Here is a 17,530-nt window from a genome sequence, read left to right as displayed (position 1 = left end):
CCCCGTTTGGACATGGTTTGAAATCATGGTTTGAAACCTGGTTTCAAACCATGTTCGGACATACAATTTGAATATTTTAAATTGTATTTTCTCTTATAGACATAAAAACCCCACAAATTGTGAAAACTATCAAAACATTCTCAATTTTTAAACAATCTTACCAAATGAGCAAATCATAGTTTATAACAAAATTAATACACTACTAGAATGCTTTTCTAAAAATTGCAACATCAATTAATCAAATTGTACTTCAATAAAATCGAAAATTTAACATGAATAGTAATGTAACTACTATTTAATATAATCTTCCCACATAAATTAAAGATTGGTAGACATAAATAAACGTTAGTGGAGTTAATGAGATTGGTAAATGATTGATGGGGGTAATTGTTAAAAATATTTACCAACTTATGGGTTTTTTTAATAAAATATTAACTTATGGGTTAAATTTTGTATTTAAAAAAGTTGAAACCATGGTTTCAAAACCCAAACCTACGTTTTTTGGATGATTTGGGTTCAAACCATGGTTTCAAACTGTGTTTCAAACCACGACTTAAAATTGATGGTAAACGTCCGGTTTAAAACCATGGTTTCAAAATTGATGGCCAAACGCCTACTAAAGAAAACTTCTTTGTGCCCAAGGGGAATGAAACCCCCGTCCAGAAGGCTAGCTAAGCTTAATTAAGTGGGTTGCAAAACTACCGCCGCACCAAAAGACTGTTTTGTTATTGGGTTTCCAACAACTATTTCTTACTATATGTTTTATAGACTTCTCAATATAAATACAGGCCAAAATTACTGGATTCTCGGAAAACCACCCGATACCGTAGATCCGCCCCTGGTCATCAACAATCCGAGGAAGTTTTCATTAATGTTTGTAGTCCATTTGTAGTCAATTAATCACATAAGATTTAAGAAATGAATTCTCAGTCTAATTTAATCCTCAAGATTATATAAGGAGACCAATTTCTCATTCCACAACCAATATGAGACTTGTAAATTCCCTCCCAACACCACCACCAGACATTTGGAGCATGAAAAATATACTAGGGGCTCAATAGTAAATAAATTAAAATTTGAAATCATGTTGAATTGTGTGACAATTCAAAACTTAAACCGTCAAAAGGAGCACTTTTTCATTTACTTAATCTTGTGTATCTGCTGAGCTTTATCCTTGTAAGGTATACATACTTTACACTTTGATAAACATAAAGTAGAGTTATACAAGACAGATTCATATTAAAAATTTTATTCAGTGGCCAGTATATTTTGGAACTCGACTAATTTGGATTCGAGCTGAAAAGTCTCATTTGGGGGTAAAATGCTCCCTATCAAAGGCGTTGGTTCCATTACTAAGGCTCGAATCCAAAACTCCGTTTTAAAAATAGAGGAATCCTTACCATTCCACCATAATTTTTGGTGGTAAAATTTATATTAGGTCACTCACACCGTCACACGAAAGGAGTTTACTCTTGGTTAAACGACTTTTTTCCTACTTTTCAATTGTAAAAAAAAAAAAAAAAAAAAAAGCAGCTCACTACAAGGATCTTGTGTAGAAATATATTATCCTCAGTCTTAAAATTATTAAATCTTGTTAAAATACTTGATGCGCGAATCTGCTAAATAATTCTTCATAGCTTGAGGCATATCAAATAAGACGCTGTCCTTAAGAATATTTTACTCGGTGTGGTGTATTCCCAAGAATTCAATAAGCTTCTTAAGACAAATTGAGTTCGTTAATTTAACAAAGATTTCATGACAAGAAAGAAAACCCAGCACACCATAATATGGGAAAAGAATTTCTCTTTTTGTATCTCCTCCAAAGGAAAAGGACTAGAATATATATATATATATATATATATATATATATATATATATGTATATATATATATATATTAATCAAAGATGGCTCAAAAGCCTCCAACGTTAATAAGAACTTATTGACCGAAGAAGTTAATGACAATAAGAAATTGTCCTCAGAGCAATTGGTTGAAAATGTATAGATCAAACGTTATCATATAGTAAAAGTCATATTCTTGGCAAAGAATTGATGGCTAATGAAGAATAAAGGGACAGTTATGATTTCAACACTAATGGTAAGATAATAAGGTATTAAAGAATGGCTTTAAATAATATAAATATAAATACATTCGCTTTAAATAATAATATACATACATTCTTTTTGAGATATTATAATTATTTTTTCAATAATCCCCCACTATCTCAAAAAAAAAAAAAAAGGAATAAAATAAAATAAGAAGTTTTTGGTGGGTTTTCACATATAAGTACAATGCATTGAATCAATCCTGTCTCGTGCAACAGGCGAACACAAATAAAACAAGATTATACTTACAGAACAAATGGTTAAGTTCAAAACTTCTATGAACCAAGAATTCTTTCGTAAGCCTAGGGTCTTATTTTATCAATTATACTCGCACAATCTTTGTCATTATCACGGTTTTGTGCTAAGAGGCCATGCGCGTGTCCTGGTATTCATGAGTGTTCTAGAAATCCGTCACAATTTCACAGGTGCGTCACCACTCCACATCATATAGGTCCAACCATCAAGTGTATTCTGCAGATCAATACACCACCTATGAAGGACATGGTAATGGATTAAGAGTCTATAACTCAACCTCACTTTACCTTCTTAAAAGATAGCACTATGTTCACACACCATAGGAAGGGACAATATTTAACAGTGCACTTTTGATCAACTAATGACTTGTTATTACCCATATGAACCTTATTCACAAGATCTCCAAAAATAGGTTGAGTTACCATCACTATTGATCTTCTCAATTGACAAAAGTATCATTCCCCACGATGTTTCTTTTAGTCATGTGAATCGGCCAAATTCACCTCAGATATCATATAATTCACGGAAATAATTCCATCTCACAACAGCGCTGTTTTATTACTTTATGTCTCAAACGGATATTTTTTATTGCCATTGAAAAGTTATTTATTCACTACAGCTAGCGCTGCTTGATAACCACTATAAATAGACACGTTGGTTTCATCTCAACCTCAATACTCACTAAGAAGTATCTTAGCCTCATGACTAGCCAACTCCAAACCATAAACTCATATTTAATTATGGCCTACTTGGCTGATTTTCACAATGTTACACCCCCACAAAGGGTAAATACATAATCACTGATGGATTTTGAGATCCAACATAACTCTAGTAAGAAAGCGTAACCCCCCACATTTTTAAATATTTTAAGACAGGGGAATAATATTTTCATAAAATATAAGAAGTATTACTAATTTCTCATAAGACTCATCTTATAGATAACAAACTAATAATATAGCTTCACCAAAATATTGTACCTTTTTTCTTTCAAAATCAGATAATATAACCTTAGTAAGCCACCCCACACTTTCAAATATTTCAGAATAAGGAGAATAACATTTCCATAGTTCATAAGGTTTTTAATTTCTTATAAGGTACTCTAGTTTTGTATCTAACAAGCATATAAAAGTAGCTTATTTTCAAAGATTATAGGGTGCACAAGTTCAAAGAAAAGTTACTAGCATTTTCATTCATGACTATAAACATTTAGCACAACTAAATCGTGGTTAAAATAAATTTGTGACAAAAATATTATTCTTAGTTAAAACCATCATAACATTCTCAAAAGAAATCTTTACTCCAATATTTTCTACGAATTACCACATCAACCAAATTGGTTCAAATATTAGGAACACGCAACATCTCAGTTAAAGTCAATATTTTTCTAGATGTGAGCTTAAGAAGAACTTTTCTTATCCAAGAATTTGAGTAATTCTTGAATCACCAAGACAAATAAATTTTTGTCCTCCACTAACTTGTGTGTAAGCCACAAATATTTACACAAATATGCCTAGTTGCACAAAGTCTATCACCCAGTCACTCATACTAACCATAAGATTCACTTGAGATATAACCACAATAATTATATCATTTTATTAGTCAAACATATTCTAGACTTAACGGGATTATCATTTCTCTCGAATCCTCTTTTACATTTAGGGATATATGATAGCTTATTTTCCCGCACAAAACGAGTACAATTTCCATTCTTAATTATTATTGATGGGCTGGCGATACATAACAGTATGGAGTTGAGATATTGCTTCTGATATTATGCATCACAACCCCTAAACTCCACGATAGGTGCGTCAACTACCAGTCAAAAAGTTCAATCAACTAAACCATAAAAAATTAGGCCACACCGTTGAAACAAACGGGACATTATTTAAGACATTACTCAGACAACATTAAATTAAACAATTCTAAAAAAGTAGAATTTTGAATAACTCATTAACTACTGATCTTTAGGAACTTCAAACTATAACAAATAATTTGGCTTTCGTGTCACCAATTACTCATACATATCTTTTTACTCAGGTTATAAAAATAATATGTACTGCTTTTAGTAACAATTTTTGTTTCCACGAAGATCATCTATATATAACTGAACCATCCAAGTATTTACAAACAAAGTACTTCTTTCAGTGGTTAATGGAAATTGCTTAAATACATGCACACCAAATACTAGTGTAAGCAAAAACTAATTCATGTCATAATTCTGAGAATTAATAAAGTTAAAAATCATATGTATTAACATACATATATAAACCTTTTAGATACAGACAAAAACACTTATCAAGAAGTTTGAGCACATACCTTTATCTTCTCTAAAAGGAAATGAGTGAAAAAACTCATACCGTAGGGTGGAATTAGAGGAGTGATTGGGACAGCATCAACATAATTATTATTTTCCATAAGAATAAAGTATAATATCCTTAAGATTATTGGAAACCTTACGAAAAATACTTTATCATGAACGCTGCAGGGAATTCTTCATAGCTTCGTATACGACATGTCAATTAAGATAATGCCCCATGATATATTATCCGATGCGCGTGTATCCCCCAGGATTCAACAAGTTCTTCTGGTACAAAACTATGAGCCAGAATCTGACAAAAATTTCACAAGAAAGAAAACCCAACACATCATAGTATGGGAAAAGAATTTCTCTTTTTGTATCTCCTCCAAAGAAAAAGGACTAAAGTATATATATATATATATATCAAAGATGGCTTTTTAAGCCTCCTACGTTAATACTTGAGAACTTAATGAACCAAGAAGTTAATGGCAATAAGAAATGGTCCTCAGCGCATTTGGTTGAAAACGTATGTATCAAACGTTATCATATACTAGTAAAAGTCATATTATTGGCAAAGAATTGATGGCTAATGAAGAATCAAGGGACAATTATGATTTGAACACTAATGGTAAGATAATAAGGTATTAAAGAACTACTTTAAATAATAATATAAATACATTCTTTGATATTATAATTATTTTTTCCACAAAAAATCCTCTTATTCGAAATTGGATTTTCTGCAACAACTAGAAAAGATTAAATGAAAAGGTACTATAGGAGTATTACACATAGGAGCAAACTTTAAGTAAAAACCTCAGAACACAAAATGCTACTCCACTTCAAAACTACTTTACATAATATGCTACTACAACTTATATGGTCTGCATTAACCAAGTTCTCCACAATAACATATGGCCTATCTTGCCGTGACTTGCCTTGGAGATAGTCCCTCATCTGAGATATCAGAAAATAGATCAATACTTTTAGACAAGGCATACACAACTTCAATCATCCCTGGTCTTCTTGAAGGATCTTTACTCAAACAAGAAATAGCCACAGACATCACATTCACAACACTCTCCATTGTAAATTCCTCTCTAAGAAGACTTTCATCCATCCATTCTTGCAACTTCCTCACCTTCCTCTCTTCACTCCCTTCTGAAAATTCGCCAATTTTCGCCCACAAGACTTTCCCTTCGTCGTCAATAGCCTCCTTCCCTGACACGAGCTCGAGCAACACCACCCCGAAGGAGAAAACATCCATCTTAGTCGATACAATCCCATCGGTGAGGTATTCGGGGGCGATGTAGCCTTGAGTTCCCACAATGTGCATAGTTATGGCATTGCATCCTGATTTAGCAAGCCCAAAATTGGCAACTTTGGCTCTCATGTTGGAATCTAGGAGAATGTTGCTAGTCTTGATGTCTTTGTGGACAACTCTTGGCCTTGTATGTTCATGGATGTATAAGAGACCATTTGCAACATCAGTGGCAATTCTTAATCTTGTTTTCCAGCTCAATTTTTCAGTTTTCTCACCATGAAGCCAAGAATGGAGTGAACCATTTTCAACATACTCATAAACTAAGTAGCAATTTGCTTCTTTAGGGTCTATGCAAAAACCCTCTAGCTTCACCAAATTCCCATGGTTCACCTACCCAAAACAAAAAGAAAGGGAAATTATTAAGTAGACGTTTGGACAATAGTACTTAGGTTAAAGAAGATTACTATTAAGTTGTGTTTGAACATGAATTTCACAGAGGAAAAGAGTTAGTAACAAATTGGAAGTGAAAATCATGATTTCACTTGTAATATTCAAATGAGTTTGTCAATGTTCTACCAATATTTCAAATATTGAAATTTACACAAACACTGATGGCTAAACAGATTACTTGCTAATACCGAAATACTACTCAATTATTTATGTATTTGTTCCAAGCATTAAATGTTACTCATGTAGCCAAGAACAACATTGCAACAAGCAAGTCAGAATTTGAAGATTATGAATTCTAAATTTGTCACCAAACTTATAGCTGGTTTTTTTTTTCTTATTTTCAATTAAATAATTATACATATTCAATAAAAATTTTAATACAAATATATAATCTAAGAAAAAATTATTGGTTTGTTCAAATCGGTACCTAATACTTAGCTACGCCAGACACCAAGAAAGGCTGCAAAATAGGACTTGATGACGTTTTCTTTATTTAATAAGACAGCTAATAAAATCTATTCAAAGTAGTATAGCCAAGCCAAGCTAAAAGCATGACGCATTTTGGGAAAAAGCAGGCAGAGGAAAGTAGTGGAGTACCAACAAAATTGAGGTCATAGAGAAGAAGTTTCATTTGATTTGTTTTTGTCATGTGAAGTACAAACAAATAATAGCTAAAATACTTTTAATTTTTATCTTGAGTCTATTTTCATTAATATAATATACGATACTCTATTCTATGACAAAATAAATTGTACATTAAATTTTTTAACTTATGGGTCCAATTCTGTTCATTTAAAAGGGGTTTGAGGGGGTTCCTCACGAGTCACGGGCACCAATGAAAATGAATAATTAAGAAACAAAGAGAACGCATTTTTAATGAAGAGATATACAGCAAAGGACAGCTAATTGAGTACATATATAATGATGTTGATTCGCTTAAATAACTAATTATCAAATCCAAACGGGCATAATAGCCCCACTTCGATATTTAAATAAAGTCCTAATAACTCAAGATTACGACAGGTCACTAAACCTAACAATTTTATTTATTAAAATAGGTTCCTTTAATTAAATACTTGAACTGATGCTTTGGACGAAAATAATTCCTCAGTGGAATTCTAACATTAGTAAACTATCAATTGAGAAAATGACAAAAAATGGTCCCTTATGTTTGAGGGTAGGTTCAAACTAATCTCTTAAGCAGTTAAGCATACACTTGACAATATTTATCCTTTAAATTTGTCAGAAATTAACACTTTTAGAGTCCTTCAAATATTTAACAATTTATGTTCGTTAGATTTGATAAAAATAGTAAAGAAAAATTAGTCATAAGCACCAAGAAAGCCTCATCAAAACTTAAAGTATGCATTATAAAAACTGCACCAGACACTAAAAATAGCAGAAATTACATCTAAAAAAAGCATCAAACTATAGAAATAAATCAATAATAGCATAAACTACAAAAATTATACCTCTAAATGTGAGTTCCCGCTAATTTCCTTTATTTTTTCCCCATAGTTCCAGACAAATTAACAGACATAGCTCGATAAGACTAAAAGTTCTAACTTTTGACAAATTATGGACCAAAACTTTTTAAGTGAATATTTAAAGGACTATTTTCAAACTACCCTCAAACTCAGTGGACCAGTTTTATCATTTTCTCAAAATCAATTACGCAAAAGCAATTCTTGAGTGCATATCTAATGTGTAGGATTTGAGTAAAAAAACATTACCTTTTGCAGGATTTTGAGTTCCTCACGGGCATTCCACTTCATTTTCTTGATTGCAAACACTACACCATCAATTGTACCTTTATACACAGACCCTTGAATCAAGCACCCTTCATCAAATCCATCTGTTGCTTCCCAAAGTTGTTCCATTTTATACACTTTATACTTATCTAAACAATCTGATACATCAGCCATCAAATTCACTTCAACATCCTTATTACTAGTAAAAGACCCCTTTTTTGATCCAACATATAGACTTTTTTGTCTTTCTACATCACTAAACTTTTCACTCTTTTTAGATTTTTCTCTAAAAAATAAACCGCCAACCAAAATTACCAATAGCCCACAAATTCCTAAAGCAATTGCTAATCCTATGACTTGTCCTTTTCTGTCTTTTTGCACTACTGGTGAGAGTGGGGGTGGGGGAGGGGGTTGGGTATTATTTGAAGGTGCTGGTTGTGGAAGATTAGGTAGCCTAGAAAGAGGGATAAAAAGAGTATCATATATCTTGGAATTATTTCCATTAATAGCCCTTATAGATTGTGGGGTTATTCCAAATCTTGAAGCAATTGAAGAAATGTTGTCAGAAGGTTGAAAAACATAACTGATGAGGAATCTTGGTTGTGTCCTGTTTGGACAGTTGCAAAAAATTGGGAACTTTATGGACTGGCCTACGTCAATATTTGTAGGTATAGCAGTTGGATTAACAGCCTCAACAGATTGATAAGTGGTTAGATTTTGAAACTTGTTTGTTGATACACCAATCATAGTGTCACCTTTTATGAAACTATAGTTAAGACCAGCATAAGATATGCTACCAAAAGTTGTATTAATGGTATTGCAAGAACATGAGATTGGTACAAAAAGTGGTTGGTCATTGACAAGAGTTGTGTTTGGGGCAGAAATATTGCTAGGATTTGCAATCATTAGCCTACTTACTGAAAAAAGGTCACCAATTGAGGCTAAATCAAGAAAGTCTGGACCTCTAGCTCTGTAATATACATAAGTTTGACATGGATTGAACTGGTTGGGATTACAGGTGAAGCCTGTTATGCTTGGTAGAACTTGTGCATAGCATAAATTTTGGTTGAAGATGAATAAGAAGAAAAGTAAAAAACCATACATAGGTTTTGTTTTCATTTTCTTGGTTAGGTTTTTGTTTAAGGAGAGATGTGTATAAAAAAATATGATAGAGCTAAGAAGTTTATATACCAAAGTTCTTCTTGTTTTTTCTCATAGTCTTGGTTTGACCAGTAATGAGTGATGTTTTTTTTTTTCATTTCATTGGCGCTTATTGTTTAATTTCTCATATGGTGTTGTCCTTGAGAATTGATGGAAGATAGAGGTTTTTACAATTTGATGGTCCCACCTAGAAGACTTTCACCATAATGCAGAAAATGCTCTTGTTATCCTTGTTTTCACGTGTTTGGACTTTTGTTTTATCAGGCTTTCAGACATATCTTTAGTTCACACACCAAAGGAGTACGTTGCAATACAATATTTACTCCTCCTTTTCAGTTGTGTCAAAAAATTCTATATTGTTCGGAGCCATCAAAATATCATTTGCATCCTCCAAAAATTATATATAATTTTGAAGAATTCGGTACAAGTGTGACAACATTTTTTGAAGAGTCAAACCCAAAAACAATCTCACTACAAGGACTATATATTATTCTCGCACTTAAACGACATTAAACATTTTTTTTTTTTTAACATCCTCCTATTCGAAATTAGATTTTCCACAACACTAGGGAACATACAAAAAGATACTGTAGGAGTTTAATACATAGAAGCAAACTTTAGGTAAAGGAAAAACTTCAAAACACAAAATGCTGCTACACTTCAAATCTACTTTACATAATTTGCTCCTACAACTAATATAGACTCAGCATTAACCAAGTCTCCACAAGGACCATAACTTGTATCCTATCTTGCTGTGACTTGCCTTGGAGATAGTCCCTCCTCTGAGATATCAGAAAAAAGGTCAATACTTTTAGACAAGGCATACACAATTTCAATCATGCCTGGCCTTCTTGAAGGATCTTTACTCAAACAAGAAATAGCCACAGACATCACATTCATAACACTCTCCATTGTAAATTCCTCTCTAAGAAGACTTTCATCCATCCATTCTTGCAATTTCCTCACCTTTCTCTCTTCACTCCCTTCCGAAAATTCACCAATTTTCGCCCACAAGACTTTCCCTTCGTCGTCAATAGCCTCCTTCCCTGACACGAGCTCGAGCAACACCACACCGAAGGAGAAAACATCCATCTTAGACGATACAATCCCATCAGTGAGGTACTCGGGGGCGATGTACCCCTGAGTTCCCACAATGTGCATAGTTATGGCATTGCATCCTGATTTCGCAAGACCAAAATTGGCAACTTTGGCTCTCATGTTGGAATCTAGGAGAATGTTGCTAGTCTTGATGTCTTTGTGGACAACTCTTGGCCTTGTGTGTTCATGGATGTATAAGAGACCACTTGCAACATCAGTGGCAATTCTTAATCTTGTTTTCCAGCTCAATTTTTCAGTTTTCTCACTATGAAGCCATGAATGTAGTGAACCATTCTCAACATACTCATAAACTAAGTAGCAATTTGCTTCTTTAGGGTCTATGCAAAAACCCTCTAGCTTCACCAAATTCCCATGGTTCACCTACCCAAAACAAAAAGAAAGGGAAAATTATTAAGTAGACATTTGGACAATAAAGGGTTGAAATTGAACAAAATAGTACTTAGGTTAAAGAAGGCTACTATTAAGTTGTGTTTGAACATGAATTTCACAAAAAAAAAAAAAAAGAGTTTGTCAATATTCTACCAATATTTCACATATTGAAATTCACACAAATACTGATGGCTAAACGGAGTACTTGGCAGTTGCTAATATCGAAATACTACTCAATTATTTATGAACAAGATTCATATTTCAATAGCCTTTTTCCCCCCTTTGTTTTTGTTCCAAGCCTTTAATGTTACTCATGTAGCCAAGGACAACATCACTGCAAGCGAACCACAATTTAATGATTATGGATTCTAAATTTGTCACCGAACTTATAGCTCTTCTTTTCTCGATTCACAGTTAAATATTTATACATACATATTTAACAAATTTCTTAATACAAGTACATGATCTAAGCAAAAAATATTGGTTTGTTCCAATCAGTACCTAATACTTAGCTACGCCTCCACAACAAGAAAGGTTACAAAATAGGACTTGATGACGTTTTCTTTATTTAATAGGAAAGCTAATGTTCGTTAAGCACCAAGAATAGCAGAAATAGTGATTATTCATAAGCACCAAGAAAGCCTCATCAAAACTTAAAGTATGCATTATAAAAAACTGCACCAGACATTACAAAATAGCAGAAATTCACCTCAAAAAACTGCATCAAACTATAGAAATAAATCAACAATAGCATAAACTACAAAAATTGTACCTCTAAATGTGAGTTCCTGCCAATTTTTCTTTTCCCCATAGTTCCAGTCAGATAAACAGACATAACTGGATAAGACTAAAAGTTCTAACTTTCGACAAATTATGGACCAAAACTTTTTAAGTGAATATTTAAAGGACTATTTTCAAACTACCCTCAAACATAGTGGACCATTTTTATCATTTTCTCAATATCAATTACGCAAAAGCAATTCTTGAGTGCATATTTAATGTGTAGGATTTAAAAAAATAAAAAAATATATATAAAAAAATGTGCAGGATTTGAGTAAAAAAAAAATATTACCTTTTGCAGGATTTTGAGTTCCTCACGGGCATTCCACTTCATCTTCTTGATTGCAAACACTTCACCATCAATTGTACCTTTATACACAGACCCTTGAATCAAGCACCCTTCATCAAATCCATCTGTTGCTTCCCAAAGTTGTTCCATTTTATACACTTTATACTTATCCAAACAATCTGACACATCAGCCATCAAATTCACTTCAACATCCTTATTATTAAAAGACCCCTTTTTTGATCCAACATATAGACTTTTTTGTCTTTCTACATCACTAAACTTTTCACTCTTCTTAGATTTTTCTCTAAAAAATAAACCGCCAACCAAAATTACCAATAGCCCACAAATTCCTAAAGCAATTGCTAATCCTATGACTTGTCCTTTTCTGTCTTTTTGCACTATTGGTGAGAGTGGGGGTGGGGGAGGGGGTTGGGTATTATTTGAAGGTGCTGGTTGTGGAAGATTAGGTAGACTAGAAAGAGGGATAAAAAGGGTATCATAAATCCTGGAATTATTTCCATTAATAGCCATTATAGATTGTGGGTTTATTCTAAATCTTGAAGCAATTGAAAAAATGTTGTCAGAAGGTTGAAAAACATAACTGACGAGGAATCTTGGTTGTGTCCTGTTTGGACAGTTGCAAAAAATTGGGAACTTTATGGACTGGCCTATGTCAATATTTTCTGGCACAACAGTTGGATTAATAGCCTCAACAGATTGAAAAGTGGTTAGATTTTGAAACTTGGTTGTTGATACACCATACATAGTGTCACCTGATTTGAAACTATAGTTAAGACCAGCATAAGATATGCTACCAAAAGTTGTGTTGACTGTATTGCAAGAACATGAGATTGGTACAAAAAGTGGTTGGTCATTGACAAGAGTTGTGTTTGGGGCAGAAATATTGCTAGGATTTGCAATCATTAGCCTACTTACTGAAAACAGGTCACCAATTGAGGCTAAATCAAGCAAATCTGGAACTCTAGCTCTGTAATATACATAAGTTTGACATGAATTGAACTGGCTGGGATTACATTTAATGCCTGATGTCGTTGGTAGAACTTGTGCATAGCATAAATTTTGGTTGAAGGTGAATAAGAAGAAGAGAAGTAAAAAACCGTACATAGGTTTGGTTATCATTTTCTTGGTTGGGTTTTTGTCCAAGGAGAGCTGTGTGAGAGAGAATATGATGGAGCTGAGAAGTTTATATACCAAAGTTCTTGTTGGTTTTTCTCAGTCTTGGTTTTGACCAGACATGAGTGATGGGTTTTTTTTCCATTTGATTGGCGCTCGTTGTTTAATTTCTGATATGGGTGTTGTCCTTGAGAATTGATGGAAGAATGAGGTTTTTCCAATTTGATGGTCCCACCTAGAAGACTTTTGGGTCGACCATATTGCCACTACTCTCTGTATCCTTGTTTTCACATGTTTGGACAAATTGTCAGGCTTTCAGACATATCTTTTTCTAAAGTGTGTATATATATATATATTAGATATATATATAAAAATAAAAGTATTGCAAGAATTAGGTAATTATACTTCTTCTCATTTATAAGTGTCTGATGAAGTTAACTAATGTTAAAATCAACATGATCACAACTGTGAAACTATTAGAAAGTTAAAAGCTTTGTCTTCTTTATGATTGGAAAGTTACAGGACTAACAACTACCTCTTTTTATTTTATTTTTTTATTAGGACTTTAATTAATTCAGATTCGCCTTACAAGTAAAATGCTCCCTAATAGAGTCTTTTCCATTTCTAGAACTTTTAGTTAAGGGTGAAAAAATCTTATTCATCACACTACAACCATTGTCGGTAAAAATTCAACTTTATAATATTGCAAAATATCATTCTATCATGAATAACAAAAGTATGAACCAAACTTATTTTCCAAACCAGACGCCAACATTAGTTAGAACCCTACTGTACGAAACCTCGGTTTCTAAAAGTGAATTGCCGTGTTTCAATTTGATTTGTTATTGACTTGGGATCTATATTGGAGGACCAGGACTTTAAAGCTTGACTATGGAAGCCAATGGGGCCTTGGCATATTGGAGAGGGCATCAAAAGGACTAGTCATCAAAGCTTAGTGTCAGTGTCTAAATGCTGTTACTCTGAAAGTCTTGACTAAGTCCATTTTGAACAAGTCAAGCTCTCTTTTATTATTATTTTTTTCAACCGTGATGTTTGAATCAGATTACACATTCCGATTATTTCATTGTATTTCTCATCCACACAGATGAGTAAATGTATCCACCGAAATTTAGATAGGTGAAAAAAATAACAGAACATTTTCTTAATCTCTGTTAAAATTGAACAAGTCATTGGTCTATCCTCTTATTAGTCAAGAGGTAGAAATCAGAAAGCACTAGCCCTATCCTCTCTTATTACCCAAGTGCATTGGATAGTTGAGGCTCATGAAATATCTGGTCCAATCAGGCTTCATTTTGGGCATTTGTTGCCTTTAATGATTGATAGTTAGTTGGTTACTTAGATCACTGGCCATGTCAGAGTTCACTTAGGGTATTGTTGCCTTTAATGATTGGCGATTACATAGATTACTGCGCATGTCAACAGTTCTGGTTTCGTCTTTTCCCCAACATCCAAATTCATCAGTAAGTGTAGTTTTCCTCGTATCGAATCCTTTGGGAGCTCATGAGGTTAGTGGTGACGGAATCGGAATTTTTCGCTAATGAGATCCTAACTATAAAAAACTAACACACGAAGAAGTCAAAGACATTCAACTTTTTTATTTTGTATTTTGGTTTCTCATTTGGTTTCCGGAACCTGCATTTGGACGGGAAAGTCCTACATTGGGTAAAACGTCCCTAACAAAGGCGATTCCATACCCAAGACTGAAGTTTGAAATTTCTAAGGATGAATGATTATTTATTATTCCACCACAACCCTTGTTGGTGTCATTCTACATTTACTATATTACCTAAAAAATAATTGACCTTATAAACGATGCAATTTTCCGACGAAAGCGGAATGAACCCCTAGCACTCCCAGCTCCACCCATGATATCATGGATAATGGACCTAAACCTGAAAGTTGGAAAGCTCATTTAATTCTTCTTGACTTGTAAGTCTTTGTTAGGCATATTTGGCCCAACATGTGGGGAACAGTCGAGCTGCGTTGCCCTTTCATCCTTCAAAAGAGATTCAGAATTTTAATTCAATGGCTATAAAGTAACACTGCATCCACTACTCTTCTGTGACAACGGGTTAAATTTAAAACTTGGTCAAAATATTTGTCTTATCTTCAAAAAATAGATTAAGTACATAGTTTGAGCGTATGCAGTAGGTGCACTTGCACTCACTTACAACTAGCTACATCCACATCTGCCCTTAGTGATCCCTCATGAGTCCGGAGCCAAAATGGCTTCTTTTTACAGCCATTACACCAAAATGGCATGCCTTTTTTTTTTTAAACCCAAATGGGTATTTCGTGCAATGTCGCACAACAAATTTTTTTTTTTTTTTTGGGGAAGGAAAATATTAAAGGAAAATGGTTATTTTAAGTTATTTTAAGTTTTTAACCGTTAAAAACTTAAAATAACCATTTTCCTTTAATATTTTCCTTCCCAACGTCTCTCTCTATTCTCTTCCTATTTATACACCACAACCCCTTCTCTCCACCATATATTAGAAATTTCAAGAATTCTCCATTAAATTTCTTCTCTTTTGCCATCAATTTTCTTCCTTTCCATTAATCTTTGAACCAATGATTTATAATACTAGACTTGTTTGAAATCTTTAAATTTCCTTCAACACCCAGGTTCCAAAAGTTCGAACCCACGTGCGGTAAAAATTTTAAAAAAAAATTCGCAAGCGTAGTTTAAATTTCGCTATGCCGGGACCGATACTTTTGTTAAGGAATTACTAAAGTTATGCCGGCCCATACTTATGCTCATGATAAGTCATGGCATAACTTTGATAATTCCTTCACAAAGTTACCTGATAAATTTGTTAACGAATTATCAAACTTATGCGGGGGCATACTTATTACCATGCGTACTTTGCCTTGAAGATATATATGTATTTGTCATTCCAAACTAATTATGGGTTCAGATAGCAAGATGTTAATTGTTAAACACCACAGAGGCACGACCATGCTTCTCCATGGATAGGAAATACACAAAGCCACCGACCTCCAAGGCCTAAAAGCAACTACAAAGGTGTAATAGCATTACTTTGGTTACCATTAATTAGTCAAATATTAACTTATTATCACAGTAGCAGTTCTTGATCTTCGTAAGTACAAGAAAAGTAGTGTTCATGACACTCAAGATGCATCTACAAGTACTTTATAGGGGCAGGACTAAGTACAAGAGGCAGTTGGACGAAAGTGCGTATTTGTGGTTCGAGTCCGGATACAAATGTGTTAATGTAAGTGTTTCTCAATCATCTAAGTCATTGTTATTATTTTTAGCCACTTTATGACACTAACCAATTTAAATTGCAAAGAATGATTGAATTCAGGTCAATTTTAATACAAAAACAAAGAAAGGATGGTGGAAAGGAACAAAAGCAAATAAAGACAACTCCAAGCGCAAAGTGCTAATCATAGAATCCAAACAAGATCAAAGGCTCTTGGAGTTCAAACAAGATCAAGAAAAGGAAAAGGAAAATCTCCAATGAAGTAGTCAATTTCTATGTTTAAGCTAGCTATTTTGGTGAAACTATATGTAAGCAAACAATGTAGCTTGGTAGTTTTTGTTGACAATTATGCTTGTCTTATCTTTATTGTCAAAAATTGAATGTTAGTTGGTGTTTTGTTCAGGTTTGCATTGAATAGTTGGTGTTTTGTTCAGGTTTGCATTGAATAGTTGGTGTTTTGTTCAGGTTTGCATTCAAATGGTCAATGCTTATTGTCTAGATTTGCATTGAAATGGTAGTTGCTATTTTCTGTCCAGATTTTCCATTGAATGTTTGTTAGTGTTAACATGTTGAATAGGCTAACCATTACTAACCGCTATTTTCACAAAGTCATCATAATCATATTCAATATGCTAACCAAAATTAGATTACATCATGGAATCATCTAAATAGAACTTCACTTCAACCTAATTAGTACTACAACCATCATTCAACTTCACTTCACTAATTAGTACTACTAGTAACCAAGAAAAAACATAAAATTACATAGGACACTAATACATAGACAAATCTTCAATGTTTTTGACCACTCCAACTCTTTGGGATATAACTTAATTACCACAAACTCACCGTCATGGACGCAAAGTTTTATGCTCTTAGGATCTTTAAACGTGTTTGATAAAAGCTGTTTAACTAAAGTAGGGGGGAAAGGACTTTTAGTTATGTTTAGTTATGCCGGTCCGCATAACTTTGATAATTCCTTCACAAAGTTATGTCGGTCCAAAGAATTTGTTCCAGTGAAGTATGCCCCAGATAAATTTGTTAACGAATTATCAAACTTATGCCGACGGGGGCATACTTATGCCTTATGATTTGCTCAATATATATGTATTTGTCATTCCAAACTAATTATGGGTTGTATTGTATAGCAAAGATGTTAATTGTTAAACACGAACCCATTGTCATTAACGTGAGATACTAACTACTATTCGTAATTCGAACAATTTATTGTTAGGTTTTTTTAGTATATATACGAGATCCACACGAATCATTAATATTGATTTGTTAATTTCTTTGGGATATAACTTAAT

General features: G+C 33.4%; 2 protein-coding genes across 2 annotated transcripts; both read right to left on the bottom strand.

Annotated features, from left to right (window-relative positions):
- Window positions 1-5,320: 5,320 nt before the first annotated feature.
- LOC132064180 (serine/threonine receptor-like kinase NFP) lies at window positions 5,321-9,359 on the bottom strand. The gene is made up of 2 exons (XM_059457117.1): window positions 8,103-9,359; window positions 5,321-6,309 (listed from the first exon to the last, which is right to left on the bottom strand). Exons 1-2 carry the CDS (start codon window positions 9,237-9,239, stop codon window positions 5,575-5,577), a joined length of 1,872 nt encoding a protein of 623 aa, XP_059313100.1. The 5' UTR covers window positions 9,240-9,359; the 3' UTR covers window positions 5,321-5,574.
- A 390-nt stretch (window positions 9,360-9,749) lies between these two features.
- Window positions 9,750-13,163, bottom strand: LOC132064096 (serine/threonine receptor-like kinase NFP). The gene is made up of 2 exons (XM_059457011.1): window positions 11,842-13,163; window positions 9,750-10,760 (listed from the first exon to the last, which is right to left on the bottom strand). The coding sequence occupies exons 1-2, from the start codon at window positions 12,976-12,978 to the stop codon at window positions 10,026-10,028; spliced, it is 1,872 nt and encodes a 623-aa protein (XP_059312994.1). The 5' UTR covers window positions 12,979-13,163; the 3' UTR covers window positions 9,750-10,025.
- Between the last annotated feature and the right edge of the window lie 4,367 nt (window positions 13,164-17,530).

The sequence above is a fragment of the Lycium ferocissimum genome, chromosome 1, assembly GCF_029784015.1.
Source record: "Lycium ferocissimum isolate CSIRO_LF1 chromosome 1, AGI_CSIRO_Lferr_CH_V1, whole genome shotgun sequence".
Classification (NCBI taxonomy): domain Eukaryota; kingdom Viridiplantae; phylum Streptophyta; class Magnoliopsida; order Solanales; family Solanaceae; genus Lycium; species Lycium ferocissimum.
This window is presented reverse-complemented; position numbering and strand designations above follow the sequence as displayed.